Genomic DNA, 26474 nt, shown 5'->3' with positions numbered 1-26474 from the left:
CCGATATATGCAATGAATTTTTATTGGAAATGCATTACAGAAAAATCGGTTCTTTTTTATCTGTCCGTTGTGAGCGAATTTCCGATATATCCGAGTCCGATATATCCGAGGTTTACTGTATATGAAATCAATCCATCATTCATTTTCTACCGCTTATCCTTCCGAGGGTTGTGGGGGTGCTGGAGCCTATCCCAGCTGTCTTCGGGCGAGAAGCAGGGTACAACCTGGACTGGTGGCCAGCCAATCACAGGGCACATATAGACAAACAACCATTCACACTCACATTCATACCTATGGACAATTTGGAGTGGCCAATTAACCTAGCATGTTTTTGGAATGTGGGAGGAAACCGGAGTACCCGGAGAAAACCCACGCATGCACGGGGAGCACACAGAGATGGCCAAGAGTGGGATTGAACTCGGATCCCAGCTGTGAGGTCTATGCGCTAACCACTCGACCGCTGTGCAGCCTCCATCCATTATGTAATGAAAAATATAGTCAGACACCCCAGTTTCCATGAGTCTTTTGTCATCACAAGGTTTTGCCTGGGTTTCCATACACTGTCTCAGTTTTCATACAGTATTGCATATAAGAAGCAAATCTATACATTTGCTCTGTACTGGGATCATTTGCAAAATGGACTGCCACAAAACTTGATTTGATCTTGCCATGAGAACATCAGCAATAAAATATTGCAATCTGTTCATCATTTCAAATTATTTTGCATTGTTTTCTGCATTTATTGATACCTGGAACAGATTAATTCAATTTATATTATTTCCCATGGGAAAAATGACCTTGGTTTTCGGATGCTTTGGTTTTCTTTCACCCTTTTGGAAGGAAATAATAACGAGTTACCACTGTACGATAGAGTAAATCCCATGCTTCATGATTTCAATGATACTTAGACATGACATCAGACATAAATGGGACGGTGCACTGGCTTGTAACAAGGAGAACAGTGTCTCAATTATAGCCTCGGTGACCCCAGATCACCTACTTTAGTGGTCTAGAATATTGATGGAGGAGCCTATGACACTTCTTTCATTTCACTTTATCCGTTTACAAGAAAAGAGCACTGATATTCGCCTGAAATTGGCAAGCGCTTGGCTAGTAAAACCAGCACCTGATGAGAAAAAGTTTAATTATTCCCGGGTAATCTGGATGGTCTGCTTGCACTGCTGTTTCTGACAGAGAATGTGGATTCAGCTCATTGTTTTGGTTTGTAGCTTCACAAAATTACAACAACTTGACTCAGTCGTGCAGTAAAAAAAACACACATCTCATGAGGAGAGTTGAACATCAAACCAAATGGCTCTTTCAGGAGTTAAACCAGGAATAAAACTCCTTGACTCACACGGAATACATGGTGAATAAATCATGTTGTGAAGTTTAGTCCAACTAAATGAGAGAAAACATAGCTCAAATACAGAGAAGACCGATGGTTTGAAAGAGGAGTGTTGGAAGCCGTCTCCGTTAAGGTTGAGAAGCCATCTCAAAGCAGGTGGGGAGGTCTGCGACACCCACTTTTTCCCCACGTACAAGTCTGTCCTTTCATCTTTCCCTAAAACAGTCAATCATTCAGCTTCTAATGGATACCACAAAAGAGCAAAAATTATTCCTACTCCTCCTTCAGAGGATGAATACACTGGATCTTGCACCGAGTTTTCAGTCTACAGCTGTCCTGACTAGTGTTTCTCCCAGAACAGTCCAACTGCGATTGATTCAATGCCCTGACAATTTACATAACTGAAGTTGAACTAAAACAAAAATACATTTTAATCAAAAAAGCTATACCTAAAACAAAAATAATGACTGATACTTTTAATGCAAATGCTTTTTTTTTTTGTCATTAACATTATGGTGGGAAAGCAACTGACCCCAAACTGCAGCGTCAGGACGGGACGGTGCAGGGGCAAAGCAGCATAATAAGGCTTTAATAGTCAGCACATGGAGGACTGAGGGGTTGAATAAGGCATACAATCTACAGTACGGGACCAATGCAGTTTTCTACGTGACTCATAAAATGATAAAATTCAGGGTAAATGTATTCACATCATCGCCGCTGATTCACTCTCTCAATCTATCCGCATAACGGCCCCCGATGTATGTAAGGAAGGACAAATCTCACAGCAGCTAAGCATATATAAGGAGATGAGTTTGCAGTCATCAGGAAGCACACGTCCACATACATTCTGTGTCCTCATATGAAAATGTTCATAGCAAATTTCCTGGTCCGGTGAATTTGATGGCCTGTTTTGACACACCTGAAATGAACATTTCACAGCACAGGTTCTCCAGCATTAGGAAAACAATGGCCGTCGATACATTTGGTTTGAGGCTAAACAAAATATGAAGACACTTTAGACCCAGATGCTGAACAGCATCGGGATAAATGTTCTCCTGGTTTGAAGCGAGGATTTAGTTTGGGAGACAAAAACGTCTGCTCCAGTACGAACACCTATGATGTCAGCCTGCAGTATTTTCTCCGCTAATTCAAGTCATCACCTGAAGCCAATGAGAAATGGCAATTACCTTGGAAATTGCATGAGTGATGGGGAGGCCCTTGCAGAGCTTTTCAAATTATCACAGCAACATTGCATATTTAGCATAATGCACAGCGTACTCTCTACAGATTACCCACATTTTGAGTTGGTTACCTGACTTTTGAATTGCGGTGTATGAGCAGGACTAAAAATGGTGAGGCTGCGTTTCGGTTTTATATTGCCAACATTTTTTTGGTTTTGTTTTATGGAATGATTTATGGAATTTTCTTTAATGATTTTAGAATAGGGCTGCACGGTGGTCTAGTGGTTAGCTCGCAGACCTCACAGACCAAGGTTCAATTCCATCGTCGGCCATCTCTGTGTGGCGTTTGCATGTTCTCCCCGTGCATGCGTGGGTTTTCTCCGGGTACTCCGGTTTCCTCCCACATTCCAAAAACATGCTAGGTTAATTGGCCACTCCAAATTGTCCATAGGTATGAATGTGAGTGTGAATGGTTGTTTGTCTATACGTATGTGCCCTGTGATTGACTGGCCACCAGTCCAGGGTGTACCCCGCCTCTCGCCCGAAGACAGCTGGGATAGGCTCCAGCATCCCCCGCGACCCTCGTGAGGAAAAGCGGTAAAAAATGAATGAATGATTTTAGAATAGTTGTACCCTTCTTTTCTGTAAACAACTATGAATTACCTTGTGTAGAAATGCTGCTCTATAAATAAACTTGCCTTGCCTTAGTCGGTCCATACAGTGGAAGCATTCATTCAGGGTGAGTTACAATTTCAAAATATCACTTCCAAAATTGCCCAGCTTAAGTGTTATAATCCTTTGGCCCCCGTTGGTACGTCATTGCTTTTCTGTCCATGAGCTCACCTTGCATAAAAAGTGTATTATTATGTTTCTGATAAGTGGTTCAGGTAGGGAGGGGTGCAGCTGTTGATTCCTTGTGTAGAACTCATTGTTGAATAACCGGATCTTGAAGCAAGTGAAGCGAAATGGAGTGCAATATTAGCTTGCAACCAGTGGAGGCCCTGTCGAGTCAGTCTCAACTACAGCTACAGTGCGGCTGGAGTTGACTCGGTTATGCATCTGAGGTATAACTTTATCTGGTGATGGTGGCTAAGCATAATGTAGCGAGGCTCAACGCGCTGAATGAAGCGTTTAAACTTGGCATTATGTCTCTTTTCTGTTCTATGTGAAACCTTTTTGCCATTCCGTGGGAATTTCGGGCGAAAATCCTCAATCGGTTTTCTGTAATGCTGCTTCAAATGTGCAGTGAGGTTGTATGAAATTTCAGAAGCTTGTGAATGACATGTTTTGCACTCACCAGTCTTTTTCTTTTTACGACCGACATCACATATACTACTCGCTACTTTGGTAGCATGATTTTTTTCAGATGCAGGCAGATCTGATATCAGCATCGGATCAGGGCAGAGAGCTGGGGAGTCTGTATCTTCAAGTCTTGAATGAGCAGTCATTACAAATGCACACAGGCGGCATACTGAAATATTCTCTTTTATCTGACGTTATGTCAGTGACTCTCAACTGGAGGATCAGGACTCAATAAATGGGTAACGGACGGCCGGTCAAAGATAACATAATGTGCTTCCAATTTTAAAAAAAAAACAGCACTCAAGTGGGTTCTCTCCAGCTTCCCACATTCCAAAAACATGCTAGGTTAACCAGCGACTCCAAATTGTCCATAGGTATGAATGTGAGTGTGAATGGTTGTTTGTCTATATGTGCCCTGTGATTGGCTGGCGACCAGACCAGGGTGTACCCCGCCTCACGGTCAAAGTCAGCTGGGATAGGCTCCAGCATACCATGGTGAGGATAAACAACATAGAAGATTCATGGAAGTATATTTTCGTCTATTTCATTGGTTTTAGCATCTTTAATGCACACAATGTATCAAAATGGACCCACACATCCTTCAAAATTACTGTATGCTTTATCCATATTTGTATTTTTGGTTAATGTTTCATTTTACAAATCATTACAGCTAAGAATTTTTGCATTATATTCCGTTACTGTACTGAAAACTAACCCAACCATGATTCTGTCATACCATTACACTGCACAGATTACTTTCATCATATTTATGTATGTTTCTTCACAAATACAGTTTGCACATGCAATTAAGTGTCTTTTTTTTTTTAATTCAAGCACATGTTTACACCACATTTACCTAACTAAACAAGGTATATTGCTTAGTTCCGTGTATAAAATCTGCATCTGTTTGCAAACACTGACAAAAAGTGTGTGTCATGACACATTTCAAAAGCATAACGGAGAAGATGACATATCCAATAAGGTCTTCTAGTCTCGGTCTGTCACCATGCTGGAAGTCAACCTCATTCTCTATTCGGCGGAGGATGCACGGCATGTCGGCAGGCAAGGCAAGAATACACTCCTGGTGTATTTATTGCAAGCCTATCTTATTTATTGCACAGCCTACATCACGGCTCCCCATCACCGCATCAACCCCATCAGACCTCCGCTGCTTAACATTCAGCGCAACATTTGCATCCAGCACCCCCCCACACACAAAAAAAGCAATGTTAATCCACCACAAAACTTCTTAACAAATGGAGATAACTTACCACTCCGGTGTCGTCTTGCTCGGTTGGAGCAGCTCCGCTGAGAGGTAGCAGCCACAGAATGAGCAGCATCTCCGCAGATATAATCCTCATGTGTTTGGAAAGAACAGGAACCGGGCTGGTCCCACTGAACTCGAACAACGACCCCGGCAGTAGCATCCACGGGAGAGTGGAACGTCGGTGTAAAAGAAGCAAAACAGAAAGGCTCTACCTCACAGTGGAGCGCAAAGACATAAAACACATGAAAACAGGTGGAAGTTAGTTAAGACGGGACACGCATAATGAGAGAGTAGAGCCAGCGTGGAGTCCATGAGATGTCGGTCTATCCCACAGCAAGTGGCGCGGGCGTCCCTCCTCCTCCCGACTGAGCAATGGGAGCAGCTGCGTGGGCTTTTGTCCCCACCAGCACGCGCCTCACTCACCCGAGTGGACTGGAGCGCCTGGATAGGAGAGATAGGGGGGGTGGGGAGCGGCTCTGGTGTCATTTGACATTGTCGGGAGAAAAAAAAGGGTCTGAACCGGTGACGGGCGGTGAGGTTCATGGCTGGTGAGGCACCGACTCTTATGGACTTGGAGTCAATACAAGTGGCTCATTATGAAGAAAGGAAAAGAAGACATAACCTGGCATAACCTAATTAATGATTGTATGGGCCCTGTGATTGGCTGGCGACCAGTCCAGGGCGTACCCCGCCTCTCGCCCGAAGACAGCTGGGATAGGCTCCAGCACCTCCCGCGACCCTCGTGAGAAAAAAGCGGTAGAAAATGAATGAATGAATGAATTAATGATTGCTGTTTTTTGGCAGATTATTGTCGATATCATTGTTTTATTATTGTTGGACCAGTCCAAAATCAGCTGGGGTAGGCTCCAGCATACCTGCGACTCAAGTGAGCGTAAGCGGCACAGCAAGTGGATGGATGGATTATTATTGGTACATTGTTTCATATTGTTATATTTATATACTGAATTTCTTTCAAATAAATAATAAATGTTCGTGCCGGGTTTGATTATAATCATAATCATCAATTTTAAGGCAAAAACATAAAATCATTCAATCATGTATTCAATTAAGTTTGCCGTAACAGAAGTCCAAACCGAGTCGTAAAAAAAACACGCAGATGTTATCAAAAAGAAAAAAAGATTTGAGGTTGATAATAATTAAAAATAACAATAAAAAACTGTCAACTTGGATTTAGAAACAGAGAAAAAAAGAAATTTTCAGATTTATTCATTCATTCATTTTCTACCGCTTATCCTCACGAGGGTTGCGAGGGGTGCTGGAGCCTATCCCAGCTGTCTTCAGGCGAGAGGCGGGGTACACCCTGGACTGGTGGCCAGCCAATCACAGGGCACATATAGACAAACAACCATTCACACTCACATTCATACCTATGGACAATTTGGAGTGGCCAATTAACCTAGCATGTTTTTGGAATGTGGGAGGAAACCGGAGTACCCGGAGAAAACCCACGCATGGACTTGTAATGCATGGGTGGGTGAAATTGAACTCGGGTCTCCTAGCTGTGAGCCCTGCGTGCAAATCACTCGTCCACCGTGCAGCCGATTCAAGACTTAATTTTCAAAAAATTTGATTAACACAATTTTAAAAATAAAACAATAAATTACTGTAATTAATTAATCATAGTTAATGCACTGATTTTTACATCCTTAATTATATTATGGAAACATGAAGGTCAGAGTAGGGCACACGCTATCATGTCGCTCATGCTGGTTGCTTCCATGCCGATTTATTGTTCATTGTGTGCAGGTAGAAGTTGGTTGTTTTGTCTTTTTGAATTAAAATACAAAGTAACTACCAAGAATATTGAACAACGGCATTGAATACATTGTTTGTGTTCCTGTCCGATCCAGCGAACCACACCGTGGTATTCATTTTGTGGGTGTAATTGGATGCTGAGCTTTTCTACATCAGTTAATGGCAATAGCTTCAGATCACTATCCCGTAACCCCTTACCAAGACCCTCCCCTGCCACAAATAATGCAGAGAATGTTCTGCAGTCGCCATGGGAACAACAAGCTAGTGTACAAAACTTTATGATGCACCTCACGTTTAATGTCTTTGATTCCTATGAGGTCACATGAAAAAAATAAGCAACTGCAAGCTTCTCATTCCACCGCTATCATCCAAATCAGGCTGATATTTCTATATATACATAATTTACAAGCCACACCTTGAGGACCAATCAGACTGGACACTCATGATGTTCTCAGCCAATGAGGATGCTTTGTCTACCAATGATCTGAGGGAGAGGCTCTACAAAAGATTTAAGGATAAGGGAGTGCAAGAAGCACTCAAAACCCAACTGCGCGCTCAACTAATCAAGGAGTTAAAACCTCCAGCGTTCACTGAAGACCCAGATCCCAGACCAGCTCTTGTGAAAGCAGACTCTCATTTGCTCTCAGCTTGTAACTGCATAGTCGCTGATTATCTTCACAGCTCCGGGTATGAGTACACCTTTTCTGTATTCCGTCCTGAAAGTAACCTGGACGCAGGGAATATTTCTAGGAAAGAGGACCTTCTCCAAGTTCTTGAAATTAGCCCTCACTCATCACTTTACAGATGTCTTCTGAACGATCGAGGGGTTTTAATGAACATTCTGACACACGTGACACACTGTCACACACCTCGTCTTTCCCGTGATGCTGCCACTCAGACAACGGGTGACGGGTCGCCTGTTGTGACGATGGAAATGACGGAAAGGGAATGTGCAGAGAGCAGAGAGGGCGACCAAGTTTTATTTCATTCCGAGATGGATGCATACAAAAAACAAACCGAAATGCAGATGCAGATGCAAGTCGATGTTAAAATGCAATATTTCAAAAATGTTGAACTTGCCAAGTTGAGGATGGAAGTACAAGTTACATTTCAGGAGGAATTTGATAGACTGAGACAAGAACTGGAAATGATCTATGAAATGAAAGTGAAGAAATTAAATGCTGAGGAAAACGACCTGATAGACCGATTGAAGAAACAAGAAGAAATGAAAGAAAACAATGTTTTCATCCAGAGACAAACCTTGCTGAAAGAAAGGGAGGCGGTGCAACGTCGAGGAAATGAGCTGAGGAGGCAAATGGAGGCTCTGGAAGGCACTTGTAGAATACATGACGAAAAGGTCAAGACCACCGAGGAGTTGCTCAGGAGGAGAGAACTGCTGGTGAAGATAATGGAAGACACGCACAACCACAGGCTGCAGAATGAACTCTCCAAGAATGAGCTTGACTTAAGGGAAGAGTACATCCGAAGAGGCGAGAAACTCACCGAAAATGAGCAAAGAAATGTCCTGGAAACTATGCACGTCCAAAAAGGCTTAGCTGCAATTAATGCCAAAGCAGAGGAGCACAGAACAATCCTTTCAGAGGTGAGACGGCTGCGGGATGAACTGAACTCTGCACAGCAGAAGACCTCGGTGCTCAATCAACAGAAAGAGCAATTGGAGGAAAAATTGGAGCGCATGAGTGACTATCCCAGATTAAAAAGTGAGAAAGCACAGCTGGAGGAACGGGAGCGGCTTCTCGAGACACAGTTGGAGGACTTACGCCGAGAGAACCAGCGGCTTTGCGTAGACTTGGAGATGCCGTCAAAAGAGCATCTGGCCTTGCAGATGGAGCTCCAGAGGCTCCAAAGTGAACACGGAGTGGAAAAAGAAACATTCAACAATGAGAGGCAGTTTCTGCAAGCTCAGCTTTGGCTCGAGGTAAAGAGGTGTGATCAGCTCAAGGTTCAGCTGACAGAAAGCGAAGAGAACTTGCAGTGGTTGACTGGTCATGTTGAGAACCTGAAGAAACGTCTTGATCAAAATCAAGAATTCAAAAGACGTCACCAAGCCCTCTTCAAGTCCTCTTGCTTGGGGTCGGATTTACAAGATAACAAGGACCAAACCATGCCAACATGGGACTCGGGTGGGCGTAACGCTCCCAAGAAGGCGCTAGGGACTGACCCCGGTGCTTGGATCCTTCGACTGCAGAAGGAGGCGGAGGCCTTCCAAGACGCCTACAGAAAGATCCAGGTGGATTTTCCTTCACATTATCTGGAGACAAACATTTCTGATCACCCACACCTATCCCTGACCAGACAATCTAAGATCTCTCCTGACACCAGAAAGATCTTGCAAGGGGTTCAGCCAAAAGATCCTAAGCAGCAGTACTGTGGAATGGTCACAGAGAATAGTCACTGGACTGAACCCAACTTTCAAGATGAACCTTCATTCAAAGATCTGTCCTTCCCTTCATGGTCTAGTAATGGTTACTTCCCCTGTGATGCCCAAAAGAAGCTGTCCACTGCATGTGATCTTTTTTTCCAGCTCAGTCCTTCTGGAAGTCCTCTTCACAAGAGAAGGACAGATGGCAAAAGAAGTGGTTTTGTCCTCTGACAGGCGTCTCCCTTCTGTACCCAATCACAGTGTCTGCAATCTATCTAAACTCCCGCCTAGTGCCCTACATCTACACCCTGAGATCTCTCCAGAGACTCATGTTGAGATTTTCCCTGAATCCCAACACATCACAGGTCATCTCCTGGACACCCTCTGTTCCGAGGAGGCACCTGGGAGCCTCTCTGTTCCCAAACCTCACACTCCTCTGGAGACACACTGGACCAAAAAGCAATGACACGATTCTCAAGGGAGTTTGTATTGTAAGAAGACAAAGAATCTGAGGAGCAAAGCTGGCAGAGAGCGAAAAGAGAAAAATGTAGGCAGAATAGGGGACGTCATACAGAGACAGCGAGAAGAAACGGAAAGACTAGAGAAAGACGAAAAGGCGGCGAGAACAGACAAAGCCAGAGTCCAAAAATCCATTGGAGACGTGCGTACATGAAGATTATTTTGAAAAAGCAAAAGAAGCAGGATGGCCATGAGCAGAAAACTAAGAGGACAAAAGCAGAGGTTGAGAAGAAATAGGTCAAGTGTTTCTGTGAGAAGATTAGCAATAGCATCGGAGGAGATTGTACAGGCGGAGACCGTTTCTGGTGAAACCACTGAAATATACAGTATTGACATTCTTGCAACATTTGATTGCACACTAAATGAATAAATCATAACAGAACTGTATCTAAACAAGCAGTTGACTGACTCCTTTTATGGATTACTGTCCAATTGAATCATGTACCAACCCAATGGGTGGAATTGGTATCAATGAAATCAATACCTTTTGGGTGTTCTGGGTTCGGGATTCTTTATTTTCCGATGAGTGCAGGGTAACAGAAAGTTTTATCACTTTTTTTCTGGAACCCCAACACCGTTCTTACAAGAAATAAGCATCAGCATCACAAAACAATAATCCATAATCGTGTCATTCGTATTCGAGTCACAAGATTTTGTCCCCATTCAGAATGTTCACGAAGCGGAACATCAAAAACGTGCACCAGATGATTGCAATTAATTTTAATGATACTATCACAAATGCGCAGTGCGGTTATAACGCTGACTAATTAAAATGGGAAACAGTGAGGCACCCAAAAGTTAAATAACATCAAATGGGTACACATATCACAAGTAGAACAACTGTAGGCTGTATCTACGTATGTATGTATAATGCAAAGGCCTTTTATGTGTAGCCCTCATTATTTTTCTATTTCCAGCATTACTACAATGCAGTACAAATAATGTGCTGTATTGCACATCATATGGACACTCGTATCATTTTCATAAAAATTGTTGCACTGTTCTATCTTAAGGAGGTTCTAAGTAGAAATGCAAAAAAAATTAGCATGGAAAAAAAAAGAGCAAGTTATTTTTTGAATTTATTCAATATTTTATATTTATTATATATATATATATATATATATATATTTTAAATGTATATATTTTGTCTATTTTTTATTTATTTATTGAACCAAATTTGTCAGAATATTTTTAGCTAACCATTAATAATTTTGGTAAATGAGGTCCAGCAAGCTAAATATTTTATGTGTTTATTGAAAAGCATCTGTTTTTTTCCCCCCTCCTCTAGGGGGGTCTCGCTCTATTAGATATGACCTTGACAGTCCTAGGGTGGTACACAAAGACTCTCCCACAGACTTACTAATTTTATAAACACCTTGCTGGAGGAAATGATCCGTTCTAGTGATGACCGTGCCTTCTTAAAATAACAGATGAAGCCTGTATGTGTCCCAAATGAAACACAGCAGATGTTGTTCTTGGTTTGGATACTGGCAATGTAAAAAAAAAAAAAAAGGTCAGCCAAAACTGAGATATGAAATGGAAAAAGTTATTTTTGAGTACACATATTCCAAAAATGTCAAGTTGACGACACAAGGACCCAAATGAGCCTTGCGTGGCTTTGTGTTTACGACACGTTAGCCCAGCAAATAAGGAGAACATCTGCTCTACATTATACAGAATGAACATCAGCATGTGTAACATTGTCATTAAGTGACTTTCAAGGTCATTAGCATCGCAGCAGACACATTTTCACACAGATGAGCCTCTAAGATTGAACAAATTCAGCCTTTGAATAGTTTCCGTTGCTCAGAGAAAATATACATAAAGTATGTATACATATGTCAGGCCAAAATGCTTACGTTTTTGATTCCAAGTGCTGATGCACATGATGGAAGAGATTTGTATTCCTCCTGAAGCGATGCATCATAATTGCATGCTGGATCATAAATATCTAAAATCGTAAATCTAATTTCTGCTTGTTGATCCATGACGTCAATGACATTACAAGTTAAGTAAATGGTGAAGGGTGGCCCCGCTGAGCACGAGTCCTATAAGTAAATACGCCGTTTCACAGCCTAAATTGGATTCATTGGGTTATAATGAATGGTTCATTAAAGGTTCCAAATGGTACTGCTCGGGTAGTCATGTTTAATTCATGGCTTTTTCCAACCGGACTCTCCATATTTCTGCACGTGTGGAACGCGTATTGATCGCGAGGTGGGATTGATGGTAAAACTGTGATTCAGTTCTTGATTAAAGCTGTGGTTTATGTAATGTCAAGCTGTATAATTACCTGTTCAGCAGGAACCTTTACATCTGAACATCTTTACATCTAAGTCCGAATGTGGGTGACATTTTCAGGAAAAGTACATTTCTTTGAACTTCGGAGTCTGCGCCATCATCCTGTGAGACCTTCGGAAAGGATGATGACAGTTTGACCCTAGAAAAGAGGATCTATTGACGCGATATTTCCAATGGGGAGAAAGGGTTCCATACAGACCGTGCTTGACCTTGGAGGTAGCTGCACTCCATATTCTTCATTTCTTCATCTTTTAAAAGCTACTGTATGTGCCTCTCTTCAATCCATGTTAATCATACTGGAGGACAAACCTGATGGGTCCTCCTGCTCACAGCCTCAGTGAAAATTGTGTTCTTGATTGGAAGTGACCTCCTCAAAGTCCGCCCGAGGCTCATGTCTGTCTGCTCAGTGGTAATCCCAACGTCCCCGCATGACAGAAAGCATACCATGAATTAAAAGAAGCTTGTTGAGATGCTCCATTCCTACACCTTATTTCAACAAGCATTGTTTTCCTATATCGGGATATGTGAGAGGCTACTTGTACAGTCCAGTGGTGCTGTGGTCATGACAGTTATATAAAGTGGTGCACCACGGGGGGTGCAGCCAAGCAATGCATCATGGACCGACTCTTCTGATCATTCTGCTGCCTGGCATTCTGGCTGTTTCTCTTCTTTCCACTTTGCATCCAATAGGTTCTCACTCTAATGTCCTTGTGTGTACATTATACATATGCATGCATTGTCCTTCTCTTTAAGACAGTTTTCATTGCATTTCTATCTACTCTAGCTATTGTAAACTTCTCAGCATAAATACAAAAATTAGAGATGATACTGGCTATCGGTTCTTGTGCTGATATTTATATGCGTGCGTGACTGAGACCTCATCAAACTGCACCGTGCTCCACAGAGCAACAAAGCTTGCTAGCTCAGTCTGTCCGTGTTCTAGAATTATTTCCAAGTTTTCCCTTTCGATTGTAGATATGCAATTTGCAAAGACTGTAAAGCAGGGGTCTCAAACTCAATTTACCTGGGGGCCACTGGAGATATCTTAATTTTTACTTTTCTGCACAAAATAAGATGAAAAATAAATAAACAAATCAAGAATAAAGAAAATCAATCAATCAGTAATAAATAAATATAATAATAATAAAAGGGCAAATAATAAAAACTTAAGAAACCACATATAGTTGGTGGGTAGACAAATGATTTTTTTCAGATTAAAATGAACAAAGCATTATTAGAGCCCTGTAGACATGACAAAACACGACTATAGTCACATTTATACTCTTTTTATTTACAACATATTGCGCAACTGCAGGGTCCTGAGACACATGCTAACTCACAAACTAGAGAGCTAGCGACCTAAACGGTAGCCTTCAAGTTATTTCCTTTAAACTTAAATAGCCAAAAACGTACCACTTCCACACGGATAGGGAGGATAACTATTAACAGTTATTTAACCTTTAACATGAACATGAATCAAACGTAATAATTTTTTCTGGGTACATGATACCATACAGCATCCATATCAAACTTACGCGGGCCGCACTAACATTAAACTTTCATATCAAGGCGGGGGCCTCAAACTAGTGTCCTGCGGGCCACATTTGGCCCGCGGGCCGCGTGTTTGAGACCGCTGCTGTAACGCACCATTTGTACCATTTTTTTTACACTTCTAATCTATGACCATGCCTCAGGAGCCACACACAATGTGACACAGCACATTGAGCGCTCTAAACATGAACTAACACCCCTATAGTCAACTTTACACTCATAATACCCAACATAGTAGACATAATGAGACATCCATCCATCTTCTATGGCTCTTATCCTCACTAGGGTATGCTGGAGCCTATCCCAGCTGACTTCTGGCGAGAGGCGGGGTACACCCTGGACTGGTCGCCAGCCAATCACAGGGCACATATAAAGTCAACAATTAACCTAGCATGTTTTTTGATGTGGGAGGAATCCGGAGTACCCGGAGAAGACCTACGCATGCACAGGGAGAATTTCCCTTGTGGATCCATCTAAGTCTTATGATGGTAAAAGTTTAGCCTCTGGAAGGGGTTTATGTGGGTCAAACAGCCAATATTTGCATTATAAGGAAGAAAACATTATCAAGAGCTCATTTCTGTAAAAATAAAAACACTTCCCCCCATTTGTAACGTCCATCAGTCCAGTTCAGGCTCGTTTAGACATACGCTGAAGCATATAATGCATAGTAGCAATTCTGCCAAATGCAAAAATACCGTATGGCCTTTTATATCTTAGCAGTGAATACAATAAGAATGCAATGTTAACTATAAAATGCAATATTTAAGAGACAGTGAAATTTGCCTCTCCCATATTTTTAATTGAAAAGATGATTTGAAGATGAAAAACAGAGCACAATAGAGTAGGTTTCCTTTAAAGTTTTTTTTTTCCCCCCGTCCTGATTACTAATTCATAGCAACATAGATCAGATGAATGCTCTCTGCTTTGAGATTTAAAAATATTCAATTCCCCCCCTTTGATTCCTCTCTTAAATTAACATTAATGGAATCATCCGAGCGGAAGTAAACAAACTTCACAGCATTTCCAAAGCAGACACAGCTCATTTCCCGCTGATCCGTCAGAATCAAGATTGCAGCTAAGCAAGTTGTACTATTTAACTGAGGAAGTCCTGAATGACGAAGGAAACTAACAGAAGAAGAAGTAAGTCGCAAACTCCGTTCACTACCTGCAGTTTCCGGTACCAACAATGTCAGATTCATTAGAGGCTCATTGCAGCCCCATGATAGGCTACTGTAATCATCTAGTCCAGAAGTCATAATGTTAGTGCCCATTAAGGGCATAGTACTCACACTAGGCCGCCCTCCCTCTCCTGGCCCCCGCTGGCCTGCGCTCACACTGAGCATTCAGTTTGCTTTCAACTGCTTTATTGCAGTAACTTCCCTGCCTTTGTGGATTGCTATTGTGGAGGTGTTGGCTGTCCTTGACGTGATTCAGTACCAAAGATGTATTTATGCGTTTTTATAAACCCAAATGCCCGATCCCAAAGACGTATTTATATGTCTTTTACGTCACGCTAACAGAGGTTCAGACACAAATATGCGCCACAAGAATTTGATGAGACCTCGCCATGGTTCTTTTGCATGTTAAAACACACTCAACAGCAAGGAGCAGGTGGAAGAGCACGGAGGAGTGTAGCATACAGGAGGTTGCACATTGTAGGGAATTTTAATACATGCACACACACAGTTTAGTTCCAAATGTCATTCATTCATTCATTCATTCATTTTCTACCGCATATCCTCCTGAGGTTCGGTGGGGATGCTGGAGCCTATCCCAGCTGTCTTCGGGCGAGAGGCGGGGTACACCCTGGACTGGTGGCCAGCCAATCACAGGGCACATATAGACAAACAACCATTCACACTCACATTCATACCTATGGACAATTTGGAGTGGCCAATTAACCTAGCATGTTTTTGGAATGTGGGAGTAAACCGGATTAGTTCCAAATGTCGAAAATTTTAAATAGTTCATGGTGTTATATTTGTAAATGTCAATGTAAATTATGCTTGAAATTTACCTTTTGTCAAAAAGCTGATTTTCTCCTATAGTTGGGAACTGATATTTTCCTGAAACTTGCCTGCTTGAATGTTCTCCTGCTGATTACGAACTTAAGAACTGAGAAAGGTACAAAGGTACAAACAGACTATTTTTTTCTGCTGAAAAACAGGAGTCTAATCTTCTTTTGGTAGGTTCCGTGTTGATATAGTCATAGGACACAATATTCTGTACGCCTGAAATGACAGAATCGACTAAAATGGCCGGTACTTACTGATAATTACTGTAAATTAGAGCACTGCATGGACTAATCCAATACGTGTTTTACATTAGCCTACAATGAGCTTTTCACGGCACGCTGTGACATGAAACCCCATTTGTTTGCTCTTTTTTCAATGACAGCGGTGAACCACAAGATGAAAAATCAATCCTTCATCAAATCTCAAGGATGTTCAGTATTGCCATTCCAGCATGGATTACCAGTAAGAAAATAAGAGAGGAGTGAGTTTGCTGCTGTAGGCTGGTGAAGAAATGGTGATTGAGCTTGGGACTGTTAGGATGCTTCACGCCACCTCAGCAAATCACTTGTGTCTGTCAATTAAACAGAGTGCTTTTATTTAGTGGGTGTGGGTGCACTACGCCAACAATGGGCGTGTGCTCTAGACTGTGGATGCTCATTTTGCTAATGCTACTCTTTAAAAAAAAAAAAACAAATATATATATATATATATATAGTATAGTATTGAGCAATTATCTGAATGGAAAACTCACATGTGTGAACAAAGACATACAGAAGATAGAGGAACTGTATGAAATTGAATCTTATGGATGCTTTTATTTGACCACAATCCAACATTTGATGGATAGATTCCGCTTTCTCTGGTATCGTTTCTCCATAGCTGCAATGTTCTGGTGGAATCGTTCAATGTTCATCTCTTACTTCTCCACAGTTCTATGGAAAGAAATCAAGATGGGAATGCAAAAAGTGACATTCATTCATTTTTACCACTTTTTCCTCACGAGGGTCATGGGGGGTGCTGGAGCCTATCCCAGCTATCTTTGGGCGAGAGGCGGGCTGGTCGCCACCCAATCACAGGGCAGGACAAACAACCATTCACACTCACATTCATACCTATGGACAATTTGGAGTTGCCAATTGTGTTGTGTGTTGTGTGTAATGTTTTTGGAATGTGGGAGGAAACCGTGCAAACTCCACACAGAGATGGTCGAGGGTGGAATTGAACCCTGGTCTCCTAGCTGTGAGGTCTGCGCGCTAACCACTAGACCGCCGTGCCGCCCCAAAAAGTGACATATTGCAGCCAAAGGCTTTGCAGGACTTCCGGGGTTTTGCCACCAGCTGCTTATAATGATCTGCCTGGTGGTTTCTAAGAAATTCTGATGCAAAAGTCAATTTCAGTCAATTATCGGAATGTGTCGACATTTATTAGTGACCTACACAAAGAAAGATTTCACACTTTTGGTCCGGAACCAGTGTTAATTTGCCAACCATAATTCAAACGTACCGACTGTGTGCTGAAGCTTTGCCACCCAAGCGAGACCCAGAAGTGACACTGACTGCCTCCGGGTCACGTGGTTGCCACCCAGCAATTAACCCACCACGCGTGTTTGAAGACAGTAGGAGGAAAGGAGAATGCTGGGAGAAAAACTAAGATCACATAGCGGTGAAGCAGACATGCTAACCACTACATCAACTGTGAACTAACTCACAAAATCACGTCAGTCAATTGTTGGACTTCTTATGAACTCTGACACACCCCCGGATAAGGAGATGCTCATTTGTCGCCTTTGTACTTCTGACAAAAAGATGAAATGTCTATGGAACGGTGATGACCCCTTTTTTTTCGTCTCTTGTCTTTCTTCCTTCAGTCGGTGCAATCGGAGGCTGAGGGAACCTGCATGATGATGACTGGTGGAAAAGGAGCGGCCCATCACATCTATTATTCAGAAAAGCATGTGTGAGCAGCTGTTTCCAGCCTCATTAGACCAAGATCACACCAAGACATGTGATACAATGGTGCATATCTGATCTCTCTCTCGCACACTTTCTGTGCACATAGAGGCAATTTGCAGTCGCTGCAGGCCATACAACAAAAAAGAATAAATGATTAAAGTATTTCTGATGGTGCTGGAAAGCAAATATCTTAGGAAGACATTTTTCCAAAAGCTGTCCCAGTCAACGCAAGGGAGGGATGGAGATTTGCGGCATATTGAAGAATGCTTCCACCACCCCCACCAGGTGATTCCCATAATGCCCTGCCCTGTCGCTCACACTGATTTAGTCCCTAATTAAAGGATTGCGACAGCTGGGGTCAGGCCACATAAATCAAATCAGTTGTCTTTGCAGCTGCAAAGTTGTCAATATTTAAAGGAGCTCTATCAGGAGTTTTTTGATTGATATTTGATTATAGTACGTATTTTCTACCGCTTATCCTCACGAGGGTCACTGGGGGTGGGGGGAGGGGGCTAGAGCCTATCCCAGCTGTCGTCGGGCAAGACCCACCCTGGACTGGTGGCCAGCCAATCACAGGGCACATATAGACAAACAACCATTCACACTCCCATTCATACCTATGGACATTTTGGAGTCGCCAATTAACCTAGCATGTTTTTGGAAAGAAAAAAAACCCCACACATGCACGGGGAGAACATGCAAACTCCACACAGAGAGGGTGGAATTGAACTTGGGTCTCCTAGCTGTGAGGCTTGCGCGCTAACCATTTGTACGCCGTGCAGCCCTTATAGTACTTATTTTTAAATAAAATACTTTCATTAAATTTCGCCTAGAGCACACGCCCATATAAGGAAGCCCGCCTATGTGTGACATCACACACGTCCAGTTTTGCCACTCCTGCTGAAACGGAGCGTTTTAGCCACCCCAAACTTCTTCCAAATGCTCATCATCTAAAACATTGGCATGGTTTAACACGAGAATACAACATTCTAACTGCATTTATAGGTCAGAAAAATGGAAATTTTGACTCCCATCATGTGCATTCCACTCATGGTTGTTTGAATTGCATCACAGTGTTTTATGTTGTTTTTTTTCTCAGTGCACATTTGGGGTCTTGTTTCTGCCCCACTGCACATGAGCCAAGTCCTTTAACTAGATTAATTTAAAGGAGTGGATGAAGATGGAAAGATGGCAATTGCAGTAAAGGAGGGAGGTGGGGGAGCAGCATGGAAACGGACACAACAGGAAAGGCTGAGTGGATCTTCTTAGGGGAACTGGCATTTTGTCCCAGAGCTGAGTTGTAGATGTTTGAAAGTTGGTGCAAGCGAAGGCAATTTTTAAGCAGCGTGATAATCCAATTAAGAGAAAATGTAACTAACAAAGGATCTACTTCTCAAATCCTGAGTATAAATCCTTTCTAAGATATAATTAACTCAAAGAGGGTATAATAGCTTAGCTCAGCAAATCGGAAATATCCCACTGGATGAATGAGTGATGATTTGGTATATTCTGTCACATATCTAATGAATCCTATGCACATATATAAGTTAATGAATACCTCTCTATGAGCGTGTTAACTCTGCATATATACTCATTAGACCAGGGGTCGGGAACCTTTTTGGCTACGAGAGCCATGAAGGCCAGATATTTTAAAATGTATATCTGTGAGAGCCATATACATTTTTTTAGACATTGAATGCAATAAAATGTGTGCATTTTTATGTAAGACCAACAGTTTTAGATATTATGGGCTCTAATTACGTAGACCAGGCACACTACCCCACGCCAATGGGGTGTGGCCAGCACACTTTCGTGAGCAGCGCAGTGTCCAATAATAAATCAAATACTTGCTGCCATTAATGCAACTTCTGCTGCTGCATGGTTCTGCACCATACTCAGTATATTTCATTCTTTTGGCCATCTTTGCCAGAAGGCTTGGTTCTGCAGCTTTAGCTAGGTGACTATTTGACTAAAGGAGGAAAGTTTACATGTTGACATCTCAATGACCGAGGTAGACTACCGCATTACCCAGTAATAATCAAGTTTTGGTGTTTGACCTGGAAAATATCATCAAGAAAGATGGATATGGTCGGCCATACTGCAGTAGAAAATAGATGGACGGATTAAAATGCATAAGAAAGTTTTGATTTTTAATATTATTTTTAACAGTGATTTCTGTGATGTTTACTTTAAAATGTTAGCAAACATACATTTTTATTGTGGTAAATGCTCGAGAGCCAGATACAGTCATCAAAAGAGCCCTACCTGGCTCCCGAGCCATAGGTTCCCTACCTCTGCATTAGACTGTGCACATGTACCTAATGAAGTGTCCCATGGGGGGGTTGTCCGCAACTGTAGGTGTTTTGTCCAATTTGCCGCGGCAATGGATAATTACTGAAGCCATTATGAATTATGAATGCTTTGATTGAGTATCTGGCCATAAAACATGCAAAAGGCCCAACTGTAAATTTCCTCCCGTCTGCCTTGTTCCTCATGTCCACTTGTGGCTTAATGAAAATGGAGGTATTTTATGGCAGCTGAAGGCGCTGAGTCTGTTCCCAATCGTTACACCGTGGAAGTAGCTACGCTTGGTTTGTTTCTATTTGAGCTTCGAGCGCCTCTTGTGTGCGTGTGTGTGCGCGCACGAGAAAAGGGTGTAATACATCATCGCTTTTGTCAATGTTTCTGCACAGCTCTGTCGGAAAAAATCGCCATGATTTAAAGGTTTGAGGGATTAGTGGTGACATTTTTATATCATGAAGCGAGGAGGAGGGTTTTGCTCTTTTTGCTTCGGGACGTCATCTGCGGGAAATGAATGAAGGACGTGTCTGCAGGAGTCTCTGCAATACCGGGAGAGGTCGGGATAGGTCAGTAAAGTTGGCTTCATGAGGAATTTGGAAGGTGAGCAACGACAGCAGACGTATGTTCAGTCAATTGGATTTGTGATATTGCAACTGCGGCTGCACGGCGGGCGAGTGGTTAGCACGCAGGCCTCACTGCTAGGAGACCGGAGTTCGATTCCACACTCGGCCATCTCTGTGTGGAGTTTGCATGTTTTTTCTCCGGGTACTCCGGTTTCCTCCCACATTCCAAAAACATGCTAGGTTAATTGGCGACTCCAAATTGTCCATAGGTATGAATGTGAGTGTGAATGGTTGTTTGTCTATATGTGCCCTGTGATTGGCTGGCCACCAGTCAAGGGTGTACCCCGCCTCTCGTCCGAAGACAGCTGGGATAGCACCCCACGACCCTGGTGAGGATAAGCGGTAGAAAATGAATGAATGAATGAATATTGCAACCGCTTAAGATATCTTACAATACAGGCAATCGTATGTTAAGCAGACACTGAGGTAATATGGTGATAAGTCAGCCCCAGTTTTTTATATGGTGCTATAAATGGAATTTGATCACATATGTAGGACCTCATATTTTGGTACATTCTTAAAGCAAAAGTAAAGTTAAAAGGAAAACTGCATTGCCCATCATCCGCAATTCTTATGAGAGACAAGAACATATCTTTCCCTTTTCTGTACATTCTAAATAATGAAAAACTGCTAGCGCAAGGCAGCTAATAATGCATGTAATGGGATTCACCACTTTTGCAGATAAAGCCCTTTCAAAATCTTCCAAAAAACCACCAACAATGTTCCATGTACATGCATGACCTGCATATTAACCAAGCTATAGCGACATTGTCATTGGGGAGCTAACACCAACTGCTACTGGATCAATATTGTGGTGACTTGGGTTGGTGGAAAAAAAAGTTTCTTCCTCTGTAGGGTTTGTGTTACGGCAAACAATTCTTGGTATCCCGTGATGATGATCTCTTAGAGCAGTGTCCTCCTCGCTAGATATACACAGTCGTTTCATCAATAGTAACACAGCAGGCACACTCAAATTCCGTCGGTATGGCATATGTTCCAAATCAGCCATCGTTACTGGCTCTCACAAAGTATGTGTTGGTAAATGTCCATGACTACGACATGCTTTAGACCAGGGGTGCTCATTAAGTCGATCTACCGGTCGATCGCGGAGGTGGTACTGGTCGATCACTGGTCGATCGCGGCATGACATTAAAAAAATATCATCTTAGCATCAGTGCCGTCACTTGATTGATATACAGGGCAGCCATTCAGATGACAACTGAATGTTGCCCTTTCGGGCGACCAATCAAATCAAACAACGTCTCTAAGTGCAGCAGAACTTACGATGTCAGCCTATCATCCATCCCTGTTACTTGATTGACATACAGGACAACCTGTCACGCCCTGTGTGGGGTCCTGAGTGACAGTTTGGGTTTGAGTTTACGGTCTGGGCTTTGGTTTCCTTTTGGCACGCTCTTATTTTGGTTTGACTTCCTGTTTTTCCTTGTCTGCCTCCGTTGTCTTAGTTACCCACACCTGTCCCTAATTTGAGTGTCTATTTAGTTCAGGTGTGTGCGTCTCCCTTTGTGGGATTATTGTTGTTTGTCCGTCAGCAAGTTCAGTTGCCTTTTCTTCTGCTGCTATTATAGCAAGAATAAATATTATTTTACCTGCATTTGGTCCTGCTCTCTGCATCCTGGGGTCGCACCGCAACATAGACATGCCGAAACGTGACAGAATAATCCCACCAAGTGACGACGACCTCGCGGAGAGCGATTTTTGGACCTGGCAGCGTTTGAAGGCCATGGAGGACGAGGAAATGGCGATACCGCTATGGGAGATGGAGGACTTGGTGTGCGGTCCGGACGACACGTTCGTCGCTACGGCGTGGTTGTATCCCGGACCCATCGATGACGCTCCAAATCCTCCGCGACGCCGACGCAAGCCGCGGCGCCACAGAGCGACGCCTAGTTCGCCTTCCCCTCCACGCCAAGTCGAGGTGCACCCGCTCTCATGCCCTGCCGGCTTCGACGAACCCGATGACGATCCCGCGGAGCTCGACGAATGGACCCGGCAGTTCTTCGAGGCGATGGAGCAGGAATGTGCAAGGTACACGCCGGAGGAACTGGATACCATGGTGTGGGGGCCGGACGGCACCCTAGTGCCCATGGCGTCGGTGTTCCCAGTACCCGCTGCACACCCTCCGACGCGGCGGCGTCGCCGACGCACGGCACGTCGCCAAGAGGTGTGGCCGCCCTCTTCCGCCTCGCCATGTCACGCCACGGCACAGCGCAACCCTCTCGCTGTTGCCGAGTCCCAGCCCGTCGTGCATTCCTCGACGGCTCCCGCGCCAAGTGGCGAGGCGCTCCGGCTTCCTCCAGTGCCAAAGCCACGCAGCCCCAGGTGTTTCCAAGACCCGGCTCCCGTGCCAAGCTGCGTGGCCTCACAGATTCCTCCAGTTCCCAAGCCACGCAGCCCCAGGTGTTCCCAAGACCCGGCTCCCGTGCCAAGCTGCGTGGCCTCACAGATTCCTCCAGTTCCCAAGCCACGCAGCCCCAGGGGTTTCCAAGACCCGGCTCCCGTGCCAAGCTGCGTGGCCTCACAGATTCCTCCAGTTCCCAAGCCACGCAGCCCCAGGTGTTCCCAAGACCCGGCTCCCGTGCCAAGCTGCGTGGCCTCACAGATTCCTCCAGTTCCCAAGCCACGCAGCCCCAGGGGTTTCCAAGACCCGGCTCCCGTGCCAAGCTGCGTGGCCTCACAGATTCCTCCAGTGCCCAAGCCGCGCAGCCCCTGGGGTTCCCAAGACCTGGCTCCCGTGCCAGGCTGCGTGGTGTCCCGGATTCCGCCTGTGCCCAAGCCGCGCAGCCCGAGGGGTTCTCAAGACCCGGCTCCCATGCCAAGCTGCGCGGCGTCCCTGATCCCGCCCGTGCCCAAGCCGCGCAGCTTCAAGCCCAAACAAGTGGCTGTGGCCGGGACTGCTGACCTGGAGGAGCCAGTGACCCTCCTCCAAGCCTCCCTCCTCCCTACCCTGGTTTCGGCTCCCTCGGATGACGGCGTCTGGGATCCGCCTTCGAGAGGGGGGGCTAGTACCACCTGCTGGGCTATGCTGGAAGCACAGCCCAGCCCGCCTATGGAGAGGGGGGAGGGCGCCACCTGCAGGGGGAGTGAGGAGGCACAGCCCACTCCACCTGCAAGACGAGGAGCAGGGCTTGCGGGAGCAGATGAAGAGGCTCTGGCTTGGACGCCTGCTGCTTCGCCGTCGCCGCGTCGGGGCCGGACGCCTGCTGCTTCGCCGTCACCGCGTCGGGGCCGGACGCCTGCTGCTTCGCCGTCGCCGCGTCGGGGCCGGACGCCTGCTGCTTCGCCGTCGCCGCGTCGGGGCCGGACGCCTGCTGCTTCGCCGTCGCCGCGTCGGGGCCGGACGCCTGCTGCTTCGCCGTCGCCGCGTCGGGGCCGGACGCCTGCTGCTTCGCCGTCGCCGCGTCGGGGCCGGACGCCTGCATCTTCGCCGTCGCCGCGTCGGGGCCGGACGCCTGCATCTTCGCCGTCGCCGCGTCGGGGCCGGACGCCTGCATCTTCGCCGTCGCCGCGTCGGGGCCGGACGCCTGCATCTTCGCCGTCGCCGCGTCGGGGCCGGACGCCTGCATCTTCGCCGTCGCCGCGTCGGGGCCGGACGCCTGCATCTTCGCCGTCGCCGCGTCGGGGCCGGACGCCTGCATCTTCGCCGTCACCGCGTCAGGGCCGGACGCCTGCTTCTTCGCCGTCGCACCCAGGGCGCCCCCCTGAGGACGCCTACCTTGCGCTTGGTCGAGGGCGCCCCCCGGAGGGTGTTTACCGACCTAACCATTCCCTCCATCACGTGGAGGGGTCTTGCTGGCTCCGCCGGGCCTGCCGCCCCGGCCGGCCCCCTGAAGGGTCCCGTCGGCGACCCACCTCCGGTCCCCCCACCACCCATCCCTCTTTGACTTCTAGCTGTTTTGGACGTCTGGGATCCGTCCTTGAGGGGGGTGTACTGTCACGCCCTGTGTGGGGTCCTGAGTGACAGTTTGGGTTTGAGTTTACGGTCTGGGCTTTGGTTTCCTTTTGGCACGCTCTTATTTTGGTTTGACTTCCTGTTTTTCCTTGTCTGCCTCCGTTGTCTTAGTTACCCACACCTGTCCCTAATTTGAGTGTCTATTTAGTTCAGGTGTGTGCGTCTCCCTTTGTGGGATTATTGTTGTTTGTCCGTCAGCAAGTTCAGTTGCCTTTTCTTCTGCTGCTATTATAGCAAGAATAAATATTATTTTACCTGCATTTGGTCCTGCTCTCTGCATCCTGGGGTCGCACCGCAACATAGACATGCCGAAACGTGACACAACCAATCAGATGACAACTGAATTTTGACCTTTAGGTCACCGCTCATGCGTAAACAACGATGCAAAGTGCTAAGCTAGTCGGCGAATTGCGTCAGATTTCAAGCCCTCGCTAAAGTTTATGGTCACTAAAATGAGTGAAGGAACTGGACCAAGTAAAAAGGCAAAAACATATCACTTCCATACGGAATGGGAGGTGGACTTTTTTTCCACAATGTCTTTTTCGAAGTGCGTTTGCCTCATATGCCATTCTACCATCGCCATCATACCGTTCCACCATGACTGATGAACATTTGGAAGTGTGCTTGAGGCTGGCTATCAGCAGCTACTGTCCGGACTATGCATCCCTGGCTGGTTCAATTCAGTGCAAGTCATCAAAGTAAACTCAGGTAATTACAAAAAATGTTAATAGTTAATTATGTGTGTTTTGCAATATTGGCTCATTTGGTTATGTAAGGTACATCAACATACATTGTACATACAAATAATCCTCAATACTACATTTGAAAATAAATACAGTAAACCTCGGATATATCAGATTCAATTGTTCCCACTGGTTTTGTCCAATATAAGCGAAATCCGTTATATGCATATACCGGAAAATGTCCGTTTTACGCATATATCGGATTTATATCCGTTATAAAAAGGCACTTCCTTGACTATGTTTCCAATGTACCTGGACTGGGCAATGAAAAGAGACGTAAGGTAATGAGAATTGAACTTTATTGGACTCTGAGCATAACAAATTGTTAATTAAGCTAGGCCCTGTTACGCCCGTCAGGCCTACGTTATTTCCAATAGTGAGGTTAAGATCTCATTCACTGCTGTGCTAGTATTATTGACGTCACTCACTTTTATATTTGTCCTAAATCTGGAGCCAGGAGAAAGACAATAGCCAGTGACATCAACAAGATTAGCATAACGATGCGGCCATCCGATATATGCCAGGGAAATTTCATGGAAATGCATTGGAACGGGACTGGAGATTTTGTCCGAAATAGGCGAAATCCGTTATAAAAAATCCGATATATGCAATTAATTTTTATTGGAAATGCATTACAGAAAAATCGGTTCTTTTTTATCTGTCCGTTGTGAGCGAATTTCCGATATATCCGAGTCCGATATATCCGAGGTTTACTGTAGATGCTTTGCATTTTTGTAGTGGGTAGATCATTTTGACTCGGTCATTTTAAAAGTAGCTCGCATGCTGAAAAAGTGTGAGCACCCCTGCTTTAGACGTATGCACGCTGTTGTTGAAAATATGAGCAGGTAGAAACTACACATTTTATCGTTTCAGCCTTTCATCAACATAGAAACTGTTGTGGGTGCCCTGAAACAGTCATTTTTGCTAAATCTGAAAACACTGTTCCTATGTAGCCAAGCGGAATTGTTGTTTTAGAAAAAGGATGACGTCACAGACCAGTCGTCGATGCAACGATCCAGCACAGTGTGGAGGAAAATGTCAAGCTCTCTATGCTGTTGGTGTTGATGAAAATAATATTCGTTACTATGAAATCAATGTGCCCAGGAAAAGGAACTCTATTCATACTTAAAACGACCAAAATGTGGCAAAAATATTGTCATTATTACATATACATAAACATGTACATAAAATGATTTTTGAAATGTTTAGATGACTTGCAATAAAACTATAGGGCTGCTA

The 26474-nt window shown here is 44.5% G+C and overlaps 2 protein-coding genes across 3 annotated transcripts in view; one reads left to right on the top strand and one right to left on the bottom strand.

Moving 5' to 3' along the window:
• Positions 1-26474, bottom strand: part of LOC131109421 (matrix metalloproteinase-17-like) — an 82951-nt gene that overhangs the window by 36987 nt on the left and 19490 nt on the right. The window contains exon 2 of one of the 2 annotated variants that reach the window (XM_058061387.1): positions 5103-5539. The exons of the other annotated variant lie outside the window; for it this stretch is intronic. Coding sequence (XP_057917370.1) covers positions 5103-5258 — 156 coding nt within the window. The 5' untranslated portion in view covers positions 5259-5539. The remainder of the gene's footprint in view (positions 1-5102; positions 5540-26474) is intronic. 2 annotated transcript variants of the gene reach the window in all.
• On the top strand, positions 7320-10153 carry LOC131109411 (centriole and centriolar satellite protein ofd1-like). Its single transcript, XM_058061374.1, has one exon. The coding sequence runs from the start codon at positions 7320-7322 to the stop codon at positions 9486-9488; it is 2169 nt and encodes a 722-aa protein (XP_057917357.1). The 3' UTR covers positions 9489-10153.

Source organism: Doryrhamphus excisus, chromosome 2 (genome assembly GCF_030265055.1).
Source record: "Doryrhamphus excisus isolate RoL2022-K1 chromosome 2, RoL_Dexc_1.0, whole genome shotgun sequence".
Lineage (NCBI taxonomy): Eukaryota > Metazoa > Chordata > Actinopteri > Syngnathiformes > Syngnathidae > Doryrhamphus > Doryrhamphus excisus.
The sequence above is the reverse complement of the archived record's forward strand: the minus strand, read 5'-3'. Positions and strand labels throughout refer to the sequence as shown.

Bases quoted from the DNA above. Each gene is read 5' to 3' on its own strand.
- LOC131109411 (XM_058061374.1), top strand. From the start codon at position 7,320: ATGTTCTCAGCCAATGAGGATGCTTTGTCTACCAATGATCTGAGGGAG.